This window comes from Mustela lutreola, chromosome 14 (genome assembly GCF_030435805.1).
Source record: "Mustela lutreola isolate mMusLut2 chromosome 14, mMusLut2.pri, whole genome shotgun sequence".
Lineage (NCBI taxonomy): Eukaryota > Metazoa > Chordata > Mammalia > Carnivora > Mustelidae > Mustela > Mustela lutreola.
Window position 1 is genome coordinate 73,481,310 of NC_081303.1, and position 15,751 is coordinate 73,497,060.

General features: G+C 66.4%; 2 protein-coding genes and 1 long non-coding RNA gene across 10 annotated transcripts in view; 2 read left to right on the forward strand and 1 right to left on the reverse strand.

Moving 5' to 3' along the window:
• Positions 1 to 2,880, forward strand: part of ARHGEF11 (Rho guanine nucleotide exchange factor 11) — a 74,013-nt gene extending 71,133 nt beyond the window's left edge. The window contains exons 39-42 of the mRNA XM_059146768.1: positions 727 to 816; positions 1,479 to 1,687; positions 1,904 to 2,090; positions 2,453 to 2,880. Of these exons, the coding sequence (XP_059002751.1) occupies positions 727 to 816; positions 1,479 to 1,687; positions 1,904 to 2,090; positions 2,453 to 2,511 (545 nt within the window). The 3' untranslated portion in view covers positions 2,512 to 2,880. The remainder of the gene's footprint in view (positions 1 to 726; positions 817 to 1,478; positions 1,688 to 1,903; positions 2,091 to 2,452) is intronic.
• A 547-nt stretch (positions 2,881 to 3,427) lies between these two features.
• LRRC71 (leucine rich repeat containing 71) lies at positions 3,428 to 15,044 on the reverse strand. 8 transcript variants are annotated; one of them, XM_059146761.1, is made up of 15 exons: positions 14,663 to 15,044; positions 11,389 to 11,538; positions 10,948 to 11,073; positions 10,704 to 10,779; positions 10,450 to 10,527; positions 8,709 to 8,777; positions 8,354 to 8,513; positions 8,175 to 8,258; positions 7,996 to 8,085; positions 7,424 to 7,567; positions 7,211 to 7,301; positions 6,815 to 6,903; positions 5,482 to 5,596; positions 5,109 to 5,230; positions 3,428 to 4,777 (listed from the first exon to the last, which is right to left on the reverse strand). In XM_059146761.1, the coding sequence occupies exons 1-15, from the start codon at positions 14,820 to 14,822 to the stop codon at positions 4,709 to 4,711; spliced, it is 1,623 nt and encodes a 540-aa protein (XP_059002744.1). In that variant the 5' UTR covers positions 14,823 to 15,044; the 3' UTR covers positions 3,428 to 4,708. The 8 variants fall into 8 exon arrangements, with proteins under 8 accessions (XP_059002744.1, XP_059002746.1, XP_059002743.1 ...); XM_059146760.1 differs by lacking the exon at positions 3,428 to 4,777 and adding an exon at positions 4,790 to 5,015 and having other exon boundaries at positions 5,482 to 5,593; positions 14,663 to 15,038; XM_059146759.1 differs by lacking the exon at positions 3,428 to 4,777 and adding an exon at positions 4,790 to 5,015 and having other exon boundaries at positions 14,663 to 15,038.
• On the forward strand, positions 10,978 to 14,189 carry LOC131815115 (uncharacterized). The gene is made up of 3 exons (XR_009347566.1): positions 10,978 to 11,100; positions 11,768 to 12,203; positions 12,794 to 14,189. It is a non-coding gene; the product is annotated as an uncharacterized LOC131815115 (long non-coding RNA).
• Positions 15,045 to 15,751: the final 707 nt, after the last annotated feature.

Here is a 15,751-nt window from a genome sequence, read left to right on the forward strand (position 1 = left end):
GGGACCCGAGACCAAGGCCGAGCCCCCAAAATGACTGAGCCTGAGGACGGCTGCAGGAGCCAGCTGTCCCGGAGAGCGTCTGCTCGGTGTTTGAGGAAGTCCTGTGGCTCCCCTGGGGACGCTGCACCACCACCACCACCACCCCCACCACCCCACCCCGGCACCGGGCAGACACTGGGCAGATGCTCGGGGCACACGGAGGGCCCCGCGGCAGGGGAGGATGCGTGGCGAGCCGATGTGGAGGACGGAGGCCATGGGCGAGGGCAGCCGGAAGAGCCGGAGCCGCTGGGGTGGGGGCTCGGGTGGGCTCTGGGCAGGGCAGGGAGCCAGAGGGAGGAGAGGTCCCCGCGGCTGTGGGAGCGGGGAGGAGCCCATGGAGCGAAGCCGCAAGAAGTACTGGGGGCGGCGGCCAGGGAGGGGTCCGGCCTCCGCTGCATTTCTGGCCCTGTCTGCCCAGGGCCCCCCACCCCGGTTTCTGGGAACTGACTTTCCTTCTCTGCCCTTCGGTGAGCTGGTGGACGGCTGCTCTGCAGCCCTCTGGGCGCTTGCACGCGTGACCCGTGTTCACTTCATTGTCCCTCTCTTGCTCCTCTGCTGCCTTCCCTCACTTTTCTGCTCCCCTCTCCCCTCCCCTGCTCTCCCTCTCCTGCTCTTCCTCCCCCCTCCCGCTCTCCTGGTCTCTGCTCTCCCTGGTGGTGGTGGCAGCTGGTGGCGGCACAGATGCAGCGGAGGTGGCGGGCAGCAAGGCCAGGCTCCCCGAGAGCGGCCGGTCAGGGCCTGAGCCACCCGACGTGGAAGGCGGAGCAGAGGCTGCGGGTAACGCACTTCCCCTTGGACCCAGAGCCAGACCAGGATCAGAGTGTGGGCAGAGCCAGGCTTTGAGGGTTGACCCCTGCCTGCATTCACAGGGTGTTCCCTGAGAGCGTCTACGGGGGAGGAGTAGCACCCAGGGACAGGGGAGAGCCCAGGCCCTAGTCTGGAGACCGCTTGGAGCGGAGTCGGAATGGTGGGGAGGCCTAGAGGGCCGGGAGCCCCGAGTCTTTGGTGTCTCCCCTTCTCCTCTCCTCAGCCCCGTGTGGGCCAAGGGGTCTGCGGGATCCCGCGGAAGAGGGTGGTGGGGGCGGGGGCTGCGTGGACGTTCATCGGCAGAGCTTGCGATGGGGCAGGCATGAAGGAGCCTCCTGCGCTCCTGTCCCCGACCAGTGCCCCCCTCTCCCACCCTCCAAGGACGGGGGTCACTCCCGATTCCCCAGCGGCCGCCATGAGCATCCTTCCTCCGCAGGGGCCATCGGGAGGGCTTTCTGGAGGAGGAAGGCCTTTGGGGGGTGATGGGCGGGCACTGTGAGGCCAGCGTGCGCTGAGCTGGGTCACAGGGCGCCATCCCCGGCCCTGGGTCGGTGCGGGGTGCCCTGGGGCACAGGAGGTGGCTCCCACCTCCTCCGTATCCCCCTCACCTCCTCCTCTCGCCACGGGGACAGGGAACTGCTTCTATGTCAGCATGCCGGCGGGACCCCCGGACTCCAGCACCGAGCCCTCGCAGCCCGACAGCCTCCCTGCCTGGCAGCCTTGGGGAAGCAGGGGAGGTCGCCGGCGCCCTAGCCACTCTGCACCCAGCCTGGCCCTCAGGGACGTGGGCAGCATCTTCCACACCATCGAGCAGCTCACCGTCAAGCTCAACAGGCTCAAGGTGGGCCCAGCGTGGCAGGGGGCGTGGCAGGGTGCTCAGTCCCTGTCCCAAGACCCATCGCCTTGAGGGAGGGGTGTCCTCTGGCCTGGGTCCTCCCCACAGCTGCCCAGGAGCACAGAGCCACCCGGGGGCATGGTGGGGGAGCGGCAGCCGGGCCCCTTCCCCAGGGCCCTGCCTCCCAGGACCAAGGTCCGACGCCCCCTGCTACCCTTCCAGGACGTGGAGCTGGCCCACCGAGAGCTGCTCAGGTCCCTCGCGGGAGAGTCCGGCGGCACCACGCCCGTGGGCAGTTTCCACACGGAGGCGGCCGGATGGACAGACAGCTCCCTGTCACCTCCAGCCAGGGAAACCCTGGCCTCCGACTCCAGGGACAGCCACCAGCCAGGGCCGTGCTCGGAGGATGGTGAGCGAGGCAGTGTCCTCTGTGGGGGCTGGACAGGGTCCTCCTCCTCCCTGAGTCAGTGAATTCATCCCCTCAGCTTCAGAAAGGGATCTGCAGGGAACCCCCACAGGAGCTCGCCTAAAAACTGGAAACCCTCTTTGGATTAGAGAGAGAAGGCACCAGGGAGCAGGTCTCCCTCCCGAAACCTGCTCTTACAGGGCGGGCCAGGACACAGCTGCCCACGGGCTCAGGGTGGACAGGAGTGCGGCGCTGCAGACAGCCCTCTCCAGGCCGCAGTTCCAGAGGGACGCACTGGGGTGGGCGGGGGTTGTCCCCACACGACCAGGCCAGCTCCTCAGCTGTCCTCCCCACCTCCTCCACAGGCTCCGACACGCCCCTGGAAGACGGTACAGCACTCACAGCCTCGTCCCCAGGACTGTAGCTGTCCCCACTCCTCTGGGGGATGGCCCGAAAGGGGCACAGGGCAGTGGGAGCCAGGACCTCCTTGTGGGCCCGTGGAAGATGGGTCCAGCCGAGACCCCAAGGGCGTCCCGCATGTCGCTTGGTCTGCTCAGGTCCAGGTCCAGTTTGAGCATCTCCCCTGCCCTCCAGCTTCTCCAAAGGCCTCTCCTGAGAATGCTGAGTGCATCTGAAAGGCCCCCCAGACACAGAGGTGAAAGGAGGGGTCTCTGTGTGAATGCACTTTCTCCCTCCCTCCCTCTCCCCGCAGGGCCCCAGGGCTGAGGCGGGCTCCCTCCGCCTCTCCCTTGTTGTTGTCACTTTGGTTTCCTATAAATATGTACGTACTGTATGTGCATCTCGCTCTGTAAATAACTTTGACCCATTTTGTTTGTGTTTTGGGGGCCCGGAGGCAGGCCCAGAGGGCACAGCTTGCATCTCCTAGCTAACAGGCCTGCTCTGGGGTCAGGGCGTGAAGGGGGAGCCAGATCCGAGCACCAGGTCCCCCCGTGGGCAGGAAGGCGGCCCAGCCCACCTGGCTTGAGAGCCCAGTCCCTGTGGCCTGAGCCGAGAGCCTCTCTCCCCTCCCAGGACAGTCCTCTTCGGGGGAGTTCCTGACCCCACCGTTGGCCACCGTTGGCCACGCTCTCCCTAGGGGAAACCAGTGTATCAGGTGCGGCCCCGAAAACCGGACCCAGGAGGTGGGGCAGGGGGTTCGAATGCTGGAGTCCCCACATTAACCTGGGCCCATCCCCGGGGCCATGGCGGCTTCGGCCCCTGTCCCCGTGCCGGCCCCTCCTCACGGCCTGGTAGGATATACACACTGTGCTAGGTGTATATATACGTATATATATAAATATATATATATAATATATAAAATATAGAGATGGAAATGACTGTTTTCCTGTTAAAATAATGTATACTCTTTTATTTTCTTTCTCTCATGGTTAAGTTTTTTTTTGTTTTTTTTTTTTAAGAAAAGTTAAATATTCTTCAATCGCGGTGGTATGTGTGTGATTTCTGGAACTGCTTGGATAAAAGATTCTGTGGTTCTTAGGATTGGGGGGAAGACACAGGAGGCAGCCCCCACGCCCGGCTTCAAGGCCCCAGGCCCCAGCATGGCTGGAGACACCAGGCCCAGAGCTTCCGACATGCACTCACTGAGCCACCATCGGGCCGACCACGTTCCACGGCCCCTCGGCCGAAACGGGGAGAGACAGAGCCCACACCGTCGAAACACACACAGGCAATGGGTGCAGTCGGGAGACCCCTCCACGAGCCCCCTTAAGGCAAAATGGGGGCCGGGGGAGGCAGTGTCCGAGGCCTGGCCAGTCCTCGCTGGCCTCCGCCTCTGCTTTGTCCCAGCACTCTGACGGGACCCAGAAGCCACGTTTTCCCCAGACCTCCAGCCCTTCTGCCTTCACTGACCACCCGAGGGCCAGATTCCCTTCCAGCTCTGCCTCGTGCTCCCTCCCAAACCTAGCACGTGCCACCTGCCGACCCCACGGGCTTGGGATCCAGGGGGACATCTGGCACTCCCCCCAAGGAGCCCTGCTGTGTGCTCGGGAAGGGGAGGGGGACCCTCAAGCTGGAGCTCAGCGGCCAGGTACCCAGAGCTGCAGAGCCTCACCAAGCCTCGCAGAGCAGGAGTGGGGGCAGGGAGAGCGCGTCTCTGTGGGCTGAGGGGAAGGCCAGGTTCCATCTGCCGCCTCGCTCCTCTGGCCCGCCCGTTGGGGCGTCCCTGGCTTCGGGCTGCCATCACCTGCGGGCAAATGCACTGGGCTTTGTGGGCTTCGAGGTGCTTGGCCTTTGCCACGTCGATGCCCAGAGACTTAACACCCTCTCCGGAGTAGCCTTCCAATTCTCCAGGTCCCTAGCCGAGTCCCTATCTCCGAAGTGACCGGGCGCCTGAGCCGACAGGGAAACGCAGAAGAGGAGGGGCCTGCAGTGGTGGAGCCCGAGCCCTCCCCGAGCCCCTTCACCGGGCCTGTCCAAGGTCACCCCACCGCGTCCTCTGAGACCAGAGGCTGAATGCGGGTCCTGGTGTGTCCCGTGTCCTCCAGGGAACACAGGCAAAGAGCAAGATGCAGGCCCGAGGAGGCAGGAATGTGGTGGCCCTGGCCGCCCGAGCCTAAGGGCCCGATCTCATCCCAGGAGAGCTGCAAAGCCCTTCGGCCATTTCAGGCCACGTGACAGGAACAGACGCCGAGTCCAAACCTTCCGTGTAGTTCTGGAACAAAGTCTTCAGACTACAGCAGGGGGAAAGCACAGCAATCACAGTTTGTTTAATGACTGGAGAGCTCCGCCAGGGAAGCCAGGCCACCAGCACTGGGCAGCCCCGGGTGTCAGAGGGAGATGGGGGAGGGGCTAGGTGGAGGCCGCCGCGGGCTCCTCCTCTCTGGGCTTGGCCTTGCTGATGGGGTCCCTGGGCAGCATCAGCTCCTGGATCATGGTGTACGTGGGACATTGCGGGGAGAAGTAATTTTTCTGAGGGAGGGAAAGGAAGGTGACAAGGGGATAATGTCACTTCTCTGGGTTTCCCAGGTCAGGGCAGGGGGTGGGCAGGAACGGGGCACTCACCGCCAGGGACAGGCACAGCAGCCCCACGGGGCCCTTGGCCGCGCTCTTGGACTTGGAGAACTGGGCCTGGTGCTGCACGGTGGCCAAGAAGCCCTCCAGCCCCACCTCGGTGATGCGGTTTCCTGGTGGGGGGAGAGACCCAGGTGGCCCCCCGCCCCTGCCCCTCACCCTCTGACGCCCCTCTGGCCTTCCTGCCTTGACCCCCGACCCCCGTCTCTCCCCCGACACCAACTGCCAGAAGCAGGGCCTGTCCCGCTCTCCCCCCGAGCCCTGTGTGGGGTGGCTCTGCTCCACCGAGTCAGGGCTGCCCCCCCCACCTGCTGCATGGGGCCCAGGTGGCCGCAGGGGGAGGACAGCAGGGGCGCTCACGCACGGGTGAGGTTGAGGTGCAGAAGGACCTTGTTCCCAGGCATGAACACTTTCCCCTCTCGGTGCTCCACGGGCTCCAGGAGAGGGTTAACCACTTCTGAAGGCTCGGAGACCAGCTGCTGAAGCAGGAGGACCCCTGCAGCTGACCCGCGCTCTCTGTCCTCCGTGCTGGGGGTACAGAGATAAGCCTGCACCCCCAGAAGGAACCCTGGAACGTGAGCCGGGAGCCAGGGCGGACACACACACACACAAACACACACCAGAATCTGTGGGGCCCAGAGGAGGCCCCCAGCCCAGAGCAGCGCCTGGGGCAGGTCCCCAGGGCCACAGCTGAGGAGGTGGAGGACAAAGGCCATCCAGGCAGAGGAAGTGGCCAGAGCAAGAGCCAAAGCGTCGTGTGGCACCGGGGTTTCCCTGGGCACCCGCGGCAGCGAGGAGGGCCGCGCCTGGGAGAGAGGGGGCGCCCACAGAGCGGTGGGCAGCGGCCGGCGGGTCAGGATGGGCGGGACAAGGTTGGGGGGCGGGGCGGGGTCTGGCTGGCTCCAGCGCAGGAGCTGAGCCGCCGCTTCTGATGTCCAAGCCCGACGTTGGGCATGGAAATTAATTTTTTAAAAAATTTAATGCAGCCCCAGCCCCTCTCCGCCTGACCTTCCTCTCTGGTAGGATCCTGTCTTGATGGCAGACAAGACTCCCAAGAGAGGCCCTTCCCTGCCTGTGTGGGAGACAGAAGGGGAGGACACAGACCCTGGGGCAGCTGAGGGCGGGGGCAGCAGTCGGGAAGGCTCCAGAGTGAGGTGTCAGACCCGTCCCCAGGAGCAGGAGCCCTGCACGGGGGCGGGGGGGGGGTGCGCAGGGGGACGTAAGACGCCCTGCCTTCCTGGGGGGCTGCGAATCGGGCGCGGAGGACCGGGGAGAGGGAGCCCAGCCGACGAGAGCCGGGACCGGCTGGCCGCGCCAGGGCCCCGGGAGAGTTGACAGAACAGGGAAAGGCGAGCCCTGAGCTCCTCCTACCCGCCCCCCAGCCAGCCTGGCCGGGACGGGGGTCACGCGAGGACCGTAGGACATGAGTGGAAGCCGGAGAGACCCTCCAGGAGGGGCTGGCCACATGCACCTGAGGGAGGTCCCTGCTGCCCACCATGCTCCCCCCCCGGCCCACCCTCCCCCCTCCCCCCCCCCCGCCCACCCTCCTCCCTGCCTCCCCGCACCCACCCGGTTCCCCCCACCCCACGCCCAGCCCCTGGGGCCCGCCGGGCTCCCTGAGCTCACCCCACATGCCCCCGACTTCCTGCGCCCACCCCGCCGCCAGCGCTCACCCCGCCCCCCGCCCCGCAGCCTACCTCGGACTCCAGCAGGAAGCTGCGCTTCTCTTTGTTTCCTATCTTGGGCCCCTTCCCCTTGTTGGGTTTCTGCTCCGGGATGGTGACCTCTGGAGTGGGGAGAGAGGCCAGAATGCACCGCCTAGATGGTGCCATACTGCCCGGGGGCCCCAGAGGGCACGGGCTGGACCAGGATGTTCGCGCCTCAAACCTTGGGACGGGGTGCACGGGGAAGAGAACCCGGTGGGCGGGTCCCTTTCCTCAGGCCAGTGCGACGGGGGTCCAGGCAGGGGACATGGGGTGCGCAGTGTTGGGGGCAGAATGGGGGAAACCGGCCCAGAGACCGCGCGCCCCAGAGGACCAGACCCCGCGCCCCGCCCCCCGCTAGGAGCCGCGCCCCAGGGCAGCCCCACTTACTCCCCTTGGAGGTCTTGGCGTCTTCTTTCTTCAGGGTCCCCTGTGTGGGTGACTGCCCTGACCCCGGCTTCTCCTCTCTCTTTGCCCCGTCCTGTGCAGCGCAAGGAGAGAGCTGAAAGCCGGGCTTGCCGGGGTTGTCCCCAGGCCCTCCGCCCTGCGACCGCCTGCGCTGCGGGGCGCCTTCCTCCAAGGCGTGGCTCGCCGCACACCCACCCCTGACTTATCCTTTTTCTTCCCCAGGCCTTTCAGGGTCTTCGTGGCGGGCGTCTTGTCTGGCTTCTCCGACAGGGCAACATTGCTGACCCCCGTGAAGGGGTTCTTCTCGCCTTTGGAGTCCCCGTGTCGGGAGGAGGAAGGCTGTGCTCACAGAAGGGAACGGATGAGCGGCACCCCCTCCTCAGGGCGGGGTGAGGGGCCCCCCATGCCGGGCTGGCAGCGGGACCCACAGCACCCCACCCCATCTCCGGGCCTAAACGCGGACATTGCTGCTGCGGACGCTGGGCTGGGGGCCCAGACTCGCTGGCTGGGAGGGAAACCCGGACACTCCCACTGCCCCTCCTCCGCGTCAGTCCTCTCCGCGGCCCAGGGAGCAGCCGTCCCACCGGTGGGCAAACAGCTCGCGCTCCGGGGCTGGGACCGGAGCCATCCCCTTGGCCCACACGCCGCTGGCCGCAGCTTGGTAGGAGACAGAGCGCAGACACCCACCTGGCCTGCGCCAAGGGGCGACCACGGGCCAGGCCCGGGAGAGGCCGGCTTAGGATGGGCCAGGGGGCCGCAGGGCTCACCGATCGCGAGCGCTCCTGAGACCCCTTTTCCAGCAGAAGGCGGCGGCGCTCCACCACCTCCGTGTGTGTCAGCTCAAAGGGGCGCAGGACCTGAGGCAAGCGGCCACTCAGACGCCAGCCACCAGCCCAGGGACAACCCCCCCCATTCCTCCGCAAACCCCCCCCCCCACCGCACCCACCTCGGCCAGCTTCAGGGCGCCCTGGTCCTGGATACGGTTGTGCGCCAGGGACAGCCAGAGCAGGGCGCGATTCAACCTGAGGCCCTGGGGCGGGGGTGGGGAGGAGCACGTGTGAACCACTGCCTCTGCCCCACTCTTGGTCCCCGGATCCCAGCTCCCAGGTCCCGCCATACACGCACATCGGCGATGTAGCCAGCGCCTGCATCCCCGATGTGGTTGAAGCCCAGGTTGAGTGAGACCAGGGAGCGGTTGCAGCTGTGCAGTGTGGACAGAGCCTGGCCCAGCAGCTGAGCCCCGTGGTCGTCAATGTCGTTGTTCCGCAGGGACAAGTGGGAGATGCTGCCCGCGGGGTGGGGAGGGGGATTCGCTAGGAACATGGGGTCGGGGCTCGCCTCTCTGGGGGATCTGACCTCTGAGGGTGAAGGGGCAGGAATTGTGGATCCGTAGGCAGGTGGGGGAGGGCAGGGAAGGGGACACTAGGATTACCTGGCCTGGGGAACCGGCCCAGAGATGGGGGCGAGAAAAAAGTCTCACGTGCTGTCCAGTGCCATGAGCTTGTGATAAGACTGCTCGGGCAGCGGGTTACCCTCCAGAGACACCTTCCTGAGGACAGGGAAGGTCTGAGAACCAGGAGGCGCCCCTGGGGCCAGGGAGGGAGAGGTGGGTTAGAGAGGAGGTGTGGGTCTCCGGGACGCAGCTGGGAAACAGCTGGATGGCCTTCCAACAGAGAAAATTATACGGGACAGAAGTGTGGCCGCGCGGGGGGGGGGGGGAGTGTCACTCCCCAGCGATAGTGGCCCGTGGTGACTCGGCCTCTGGGAGGATTCCTGTGACCACCACGTGTGCCCCACCAGAGGGTGGCTGGACCTGATGACTCACTTCTGACCAAATGGGATATGACAAAAGTGGTGAGATGTCACTTCTAAGTTCAAGTTCCAAAAAGACTGTGGCCTCCACGTTAGGGGCTCCGTGGAAAACGCGGGGCTGTCCCTGCAGGGAGGCCTCGTGCTTCCAGTGGGAAGCCAGGGGACAGCAGCTCCAGCCCACGCTCCAGTGACAGCTCCAGCCACCCCCACCCGCCTACCCGCCCCACCCCCCACGGAGAGATTTGTGAGTCAGGAATAGGGAACAGACCAGACCGGACCACCACTAGCAGTGCCCCTTCCCACAGTGCCCAGGGATGGGAGGGGGACGGAGGACCTTTCCCAAGTCACAACAAAAGCTGAACTAATGGCACGAAATTTCTCTACTTAAAAATATTCTCCCAGGGGGCGCCTGGGTGGTTCACTGGGTTAAAGCCTCTGCCTTCAGCTCAGGTCATGATCTCAGGGTCCTGGAATCGAGCCCCGCATGGGGCTCTCTGCTCAGCGGGGAGCCTGCTTCCTCCTCTCTCTCTCTGCCTGCCTCTCTGCCTGCTTCTGATCTCTGTCTGTCAAATAAATAAAATAAAATAAAATAAATTCTCCCACAATTTAGTATCACTTTCAGCCTTTGGGGCCGGCTCATCTTTCACCTAAGCCTGATTACAGTCATTTTAAGTGATTTGATTATGTTCATCTTATTTTTGTATCTTCCAACGGACGCTACCATTTTGTTTCTACTGGCTAATTTGTTTCTAATTGCCACATGGACACAAGTGATGTTCCATGGTGTTCTCTATGCAATGTTGAGGACCTCCAGCTGCAGAGGACGCCATCCCTGCCCTGCAGACACGCCCTTCCCCACGGAGGGAAGAGTAGGGGCGGGGCGGGGGGCGGTGGCGGTGGGCGAGGCGGGCGAGCCAGCGTGAGGCCCCGGGGTTTGTTCCGCGAAGCAGGGTAAGTCCAGCCTGCTGGGGGAGCCTCGGGAAGGGGCGCCCAAACCAGCTTTGCCAAGGGCACCTGGAACTACACCGCCTTACACCTCACACTCGCTCCTCTTCCTCTTCACAGCTTTGCTCAGCACCGCCTCCTCCAGGCAGACTTCCTGTCTCCCCGTTCTGCACCCGTGCAATAGGGGGACTGCGCCTTACCTGCCCCCACTCCGGTGGTGGGCCCCAGGCCCCAGGCAGGAGGGAAAAGCTCCAGGAAGAGAGTGGACCGGGGGGGGGGGCGGGGGCGAGGAGGGACGGAGCCCAGAGGCCAGTCTCTCCAGGCCCTGGTGCGGCAGAAAGGGGACCCGCTTCTTCTGGTCCGACTGGACCTTCAGAAATCAACACAGCCCTGGGCAGGGATGCCGCTCTCCTCCCCAAACTGCCCACCCGGCCGGGGCCCGCCCACCCCCTCTCCTCTCAGACCTGAGCGTGGGTGCGCACAGAGGCAGGAGAGCGATGAAGGCCGTCAGGGTCTTATCGGTCAGCCCCACCTTCCACAGGCTGGACTCGGGGATACAGAAACCCAGCTGGAGCCTCGCTTCCGCCTCCCCAGGCCCCTCCGGCCGCGCCCTCCCTTGTGCCCCTCCCCCCACAGCCCCGGGGGTTCGCTCTCCCAAGCCGCGGAGGCAGCGGCCGCACCCTGGCCTCCTGCTCTCCGCAGCCCCGCGTCCCCTCACTTGATGGCCTGCAGCTGGCTGAGCGGAGGCAGGCATTTCGAGAAGATTCCCAAGATCCGCTCCTCGACCTTCCAGCCTGCGGGCGGAGGAGGGGGAGGCGCCTCAGCCGGGGGCCGGGCCCGCGGCGGGGGGCGGGGGGGGGGCCGGGCCCGCGGCGGGGGGCGGGGGGGGGCCGGGCCCGCGGCGGGGGGCGGGGGGGGGCCGGGCCCGCGGCGGGGGGCGGGGGGGGCAGGGCGGGGCTCACCGCGGATGAAGACCTCCTTCACCGACTTGTCCTCGGGCTCCAGCTCCACCTGCACCGTGGGCCGGAAGAACACGTACTTGCTCTCCAGACTGTTGAGGCTGCAAGACCCCGACAGGCGCTGATCGTCTGCAAGGCGGGGTGCGAGGGGCCCGGGTGAGGAGCGAGGAAGCGGAGCGGCGGTCCGTAGAGCGCACGGACGTACCGCTCAAGTGGGGGTGGCTCCGGCCTGGGGCGCAGCGTCTCGGGCCCGCAAGCGGCGTGGGCCGGGCTTGGGGAAGGAAGCCCGGAGACTCACCCACCTGCACCCCCGCCGCGTCGGACCCTCCCCGCACGGCCGCACTCACTGCCCTGCGCCCCCGCCATTCGGCCCGCCCGGCGGTGCGAGGCTGGCTTGCACCGGGCGACCCCGGCAGACACCCCCGGGGCTCCCCGGGCACTCACCTAAGGCGGGCTTTTCCGACATCGAGGCCGAGGGGACGAAGGCCGGGTGCGGGCGAGGCCGGGGGACAACTTTGGGGAAGTCGGTGTAGCCCGAGCGCGTGCAGAGCTCAGCGAAATCCGTCTCGAGGACCCCGGTGCACTGGTACTCCTCTGCGGGGCGGCGGGGGACGGCGGCTGTGGCCCGGGGTCGCCACCGGGGGGCAGCAGAGAGCAGCGGGCGCCCTGGGGGTCCCCGGCCCGCCCGGACCGCGCCGCCCCGCGTCCCCAGGCTCGCCCGCCGGGGGTGGGGGAGGAGGGGGTCGGGGAGCGCGGAGCAGCTGGGGCCCCTCCTCAGGAGAACGTCTTCACAACCATTTTCTAAACGTAAGATGCGTTGTAGAAACCCGCAGCGCAAACAGCGCGGAATCCAGACGCCGGAGAAGGGGCCAGAAGGGCGCGGGCCACACACATCCCGGGGCACCCAGCCTCCGTGCGGCACCTCCAGCCAGCCGCGGGTCAAGGCCGCTTCCCCTCCGCGGCCCGCCCGCCGGGGGTCCTCCATCTCCCACGGGGTCGCCCGCACAGCCTCCTCCTCCGTTCCCTGGGACGGCCCAGGGCCACGCGGGGAAAGAAGCCCAAGCCCGCTGCGAGCAAAGGCAGGAGCCCAGGAGCCCCTCTGCAGCCCCAGCCCGCCCGCCCCGGCCCGCCGCCGAGCGCCCGCAGAGCCTCCGGCGTGCGTTTGTCCCGCAGAGGCGTTCAGAGCGCTACACCCGCCCGCACTCTTCTAGATGCGCCGGGAACGTCGGTTCACTCCAGAGCTCCATCAGCGCGGACAGGTGCCCTGCATATCCCCTCCGGAGGGCGGTGCGGACGGGAGGCAGTCCCCAGAGGCCCCTGCTCTTTCCTGCCTCCCCATGGGCATCCAAGGAAGAAGTGATTCCCGGAGCCGGGAAGGGGTGTCCCTGGCACTTGGGAGAACGGGGAGGCAGAAGGGTTGGCCCGGCGCCAGCCTGCTCTCCCAAGGGCCCGGCAGCCTGGAGCCCCCCGCGAACCATCGCTCCCACCTGGCCGCGGGGGGCGGGGGTTGCAGGCCGAGCCCGGGGACAGGGACTGCTAACAGCAGGAAACCTGCCCGCAGGCAGGAGATGGTTTGGGAGCACAGGGGCTCCGCGTTCATGGGGACAAGAGAGGGTAGAGGGTTCTTGTGGCAAAGGAGGCACGTTCCTCCCGCGCCCAGCCATGGGGAGAGCAGGACACACAAGACACCCCAGGAGCTCCCTGGGCAGGGCCACTGAGAGGAGGCTCAGGGTCCCGGAGTAACCCCCTCGCACAGCAGTCCTCCCCGCACCACCTGCCTGCGGGAGCTGTTCCCCTGCTGGGGGAGCCCCTCAACCCTTCCTGCTTCACCCACACCACCTTTCTCTAGGGCAGACCTTCTCCAACTCGAGCAGCACCTGGAGAACCCATCAAAATAGTTTCCTGCCCCGCCCTCGCCCCACCGGCCGGCCTTAACTCCGCTGGGCCAGGGGAGTCCCGGAAAGTGCATTTCTAACAACTTCGCAGCTGGTGCCAAAGCTACTGGTCCCAGGACAGCGCCCTGAGAGCCGCCGCCGCTGCCCTAGGAGCCCGCTGCCTGACAGAACATCGCGGGACAGTGCTCGCTTCGGCAGCACGTGTGCCGAACTTGGCAGGACTCAGAGATGCTCTGTGTCTGCCTGGAGCCCGCGGTTCCCTGGGGGACAGTGCCGCTCCGACAGGGCCTTGCTCTTGCTCCCTCTCTCGCACACTCCCACCTTCCTCTCACTACAGACCTCACCTTTGCCCTTGGAGAAGCAGAAGCCAGCAGATGGCGTCTCCTCTAACTCTTCCTACCGCTGCCATCACTCTAGCTGAGGCGCCAGCCCAGAGCCCTGCTTCCGCCCCACGCAGCACATGGGACCCTCTGACCGCCATGTGTTCCTGTCCAGCATCCCTGGGCAGTAGTCACCTGCATTCTCTCCCCGCCATTGGCTGGGCCAGTCAGGCTTCCCTGCCAGCTGCACTCCCCTAACAGCTCTGGGCTGGATCCCGAGTGCTCTGTTCTTCCCTCCTGCCCAGGGGACCTCAGCAGCTCCCAAAGTCACACCTCCAGCCCTGCGCTCTCTTGAGTGCTCCAGACGTGTCCAGCTGACAGCCCCACCGAGGTCTTCTCTCACATGCCCCCCCTCCAGGCTTTCCTGGCTGAGTGAGTGGCCCTCCAGCCCACCTACTGGCACCTCGGAGTCCTCTTCTTCCCACCGCAGCCAAGACTACGAACTCATTACCAGGAAGCCTAACCTGTTCTCCCTCACTGCTCTAGTCCAGCTACCACTGTGCCCCAGCCGGACTACCGAAACCTCTCTCCCTCCGCCTCCCTGCCTCATACTCCCCCTCCGTGCCATTGTCCATACAGAGTGGTGTGGGGGGACTGGCCCCTGGACGATCACAGCCTCTTCCTGTGTTGGTTTCCCATGAGCCCAGGGACAGCAAGCCCCTGTCCCCTTTCAAAGCAGTTGGATCTGAAGCCAGAGGCCTTCCAAGAGGGGCTCCTGGCTGGCTCAGCTGACAGGGCATGTCTCTTGATCTCAGGGTCATGAGTGTGGAGCTTACTTTAAAAAAAAAAAAAAAAAAAAAATCCTTCCCATAAATTCCCCTTCATATATCATCGGTTTGGGTTGGGGTTCCAAGGGACAGAAGCATATGCTTACTTGTACGCTGCCTGTGGTTTTTTTTTTTCCCCAGAAAATGTAAATGGACTATGTGTGTATTGTTCTCTCCCTACCCAAAAAGTGATTGTTGAATGAGTGAGTGAACAAAACTCCAAGTGCCCTCCTGGTGGGTTCCCGGGCTGCCCTGCCCTACTTCCACCCCCTGCCCCGGGACCACTTGTCCCTCCCTGGGCCCTCTTCGCTCGTGCATCTTGGCACATCTTATCGCATTTGCCAGTCCCAAACCACAGTGTGGGTTTTCTAGGATCGAGTTCAAGTCAAACATCAGCCAAGCTGAGTTCCAGGAGCAGGGCTGGAAGCGCTGTGATTTCTAAGGAGAGAGCCCAAGGCCACGCTGCCAGTAGCCGTCGGCACGTGCGCGGAGCGGGTAGTGCACCTGCTGAGCACAGAGCTGCTTAGCATCAGGGACGCCACGACTGTCCCCCGGCTCCGCTGGCGCGCGCACCAGGGCGTCGGCCCGCACGACCCGTGCAGAGCGCCGGGCACGACGACGGCGCCCACCCGCCCTGGCAAAGCCGAGCGCGCGAGGAGCCCGGCCGCCCGCCTACCAGGGTTCTTGGGCTCCTCCTCGCCCACCGGCTGCAGAACAGTGACCGGCTTCTCCTTGGTCGCGCGATCCCCCTTCTTGGTCACCGCACCGGACGACTTCTGGGTCCCGGGACGCGGGGCCCGAGGGGAGACCCCGGGCGCACTCGCCTCCCCCGACATGCCGGCGCGGTCCGCGGCGACTCTGGAACAGCCCGGCGGGCGAGGAGGCCAGACAGGACTCGGTGGGGCCGGCCCAGGGGACGGTCGAACCGGGGGTCTCTACTCCGCGGCCACCGCCCTCCCCGCCCGCGGCTGCGCCGCCTCCGCGTCCCTCTCCAGGACAACCGTGCGCGGCGGGCCGGCGGGCGGGAGCAACCGCAGAGCGCGCGGGGCCACCCAGGGGCGCCGCAGAGCCACGGCCGGGGGCGGGGCCACGGCCGGGGGCGGGGGGCCTGGGGGCGGGGCCACGGCCCGGGGGCGGGGCGAGAGCGCGGAGGCGCCGCGGAGCCACGGCCCGGGCGAGGCCACAGGCGGGGCGGGGCGGGGGAGCCCGGGGCGTAGCAGAGCCGCGGCCGGGGGCGGAGTCACAGCCCGGGGCGAGTGCTAGGGGTGGAGCCACGGCCGGGGCGGAGCAGCCGGGGGCGGGGCCCCGGAGTGAGCGCGAGGGAGGAGCGGCGTCGGGGGCGCTCCGAGTCCACGCGGCCCGCGGCGCCCTGGAAGGCCGCGAGCCTGTGAGGGACGCGGCAGTCGAGGGGGACTGGGCGGAAGAGTCGGTGGGGACAGATCCACTTCCGCGGCGCTGTAGGAGAGGGTCCTCGCGGGAAAGGCGCGGCGCTGGGCTGGACCCGTCTAGTTAGCGTCTGGGAAGCGTGGGCAGTTAGTAGATCCGGATTCGGTGTCCGCGGGTAGTGTAGACCCTGCCTGTTCCACGGCGGCGGGCCCCCATTTGAGCGGCCCCTCTCCCGCCTGCAGCCCCCAGGGTCACTCCCAGCGCCGGCCCGCCCTGCAGACAGGCCTGTGAGCCGGGCCTGTGAGCTCCCGGCCCGCGGCTGGCCCGCACCTGGGCACCTACGAGCGCTTATCCCGGCACTTTCCGCTCATTCAGCCTC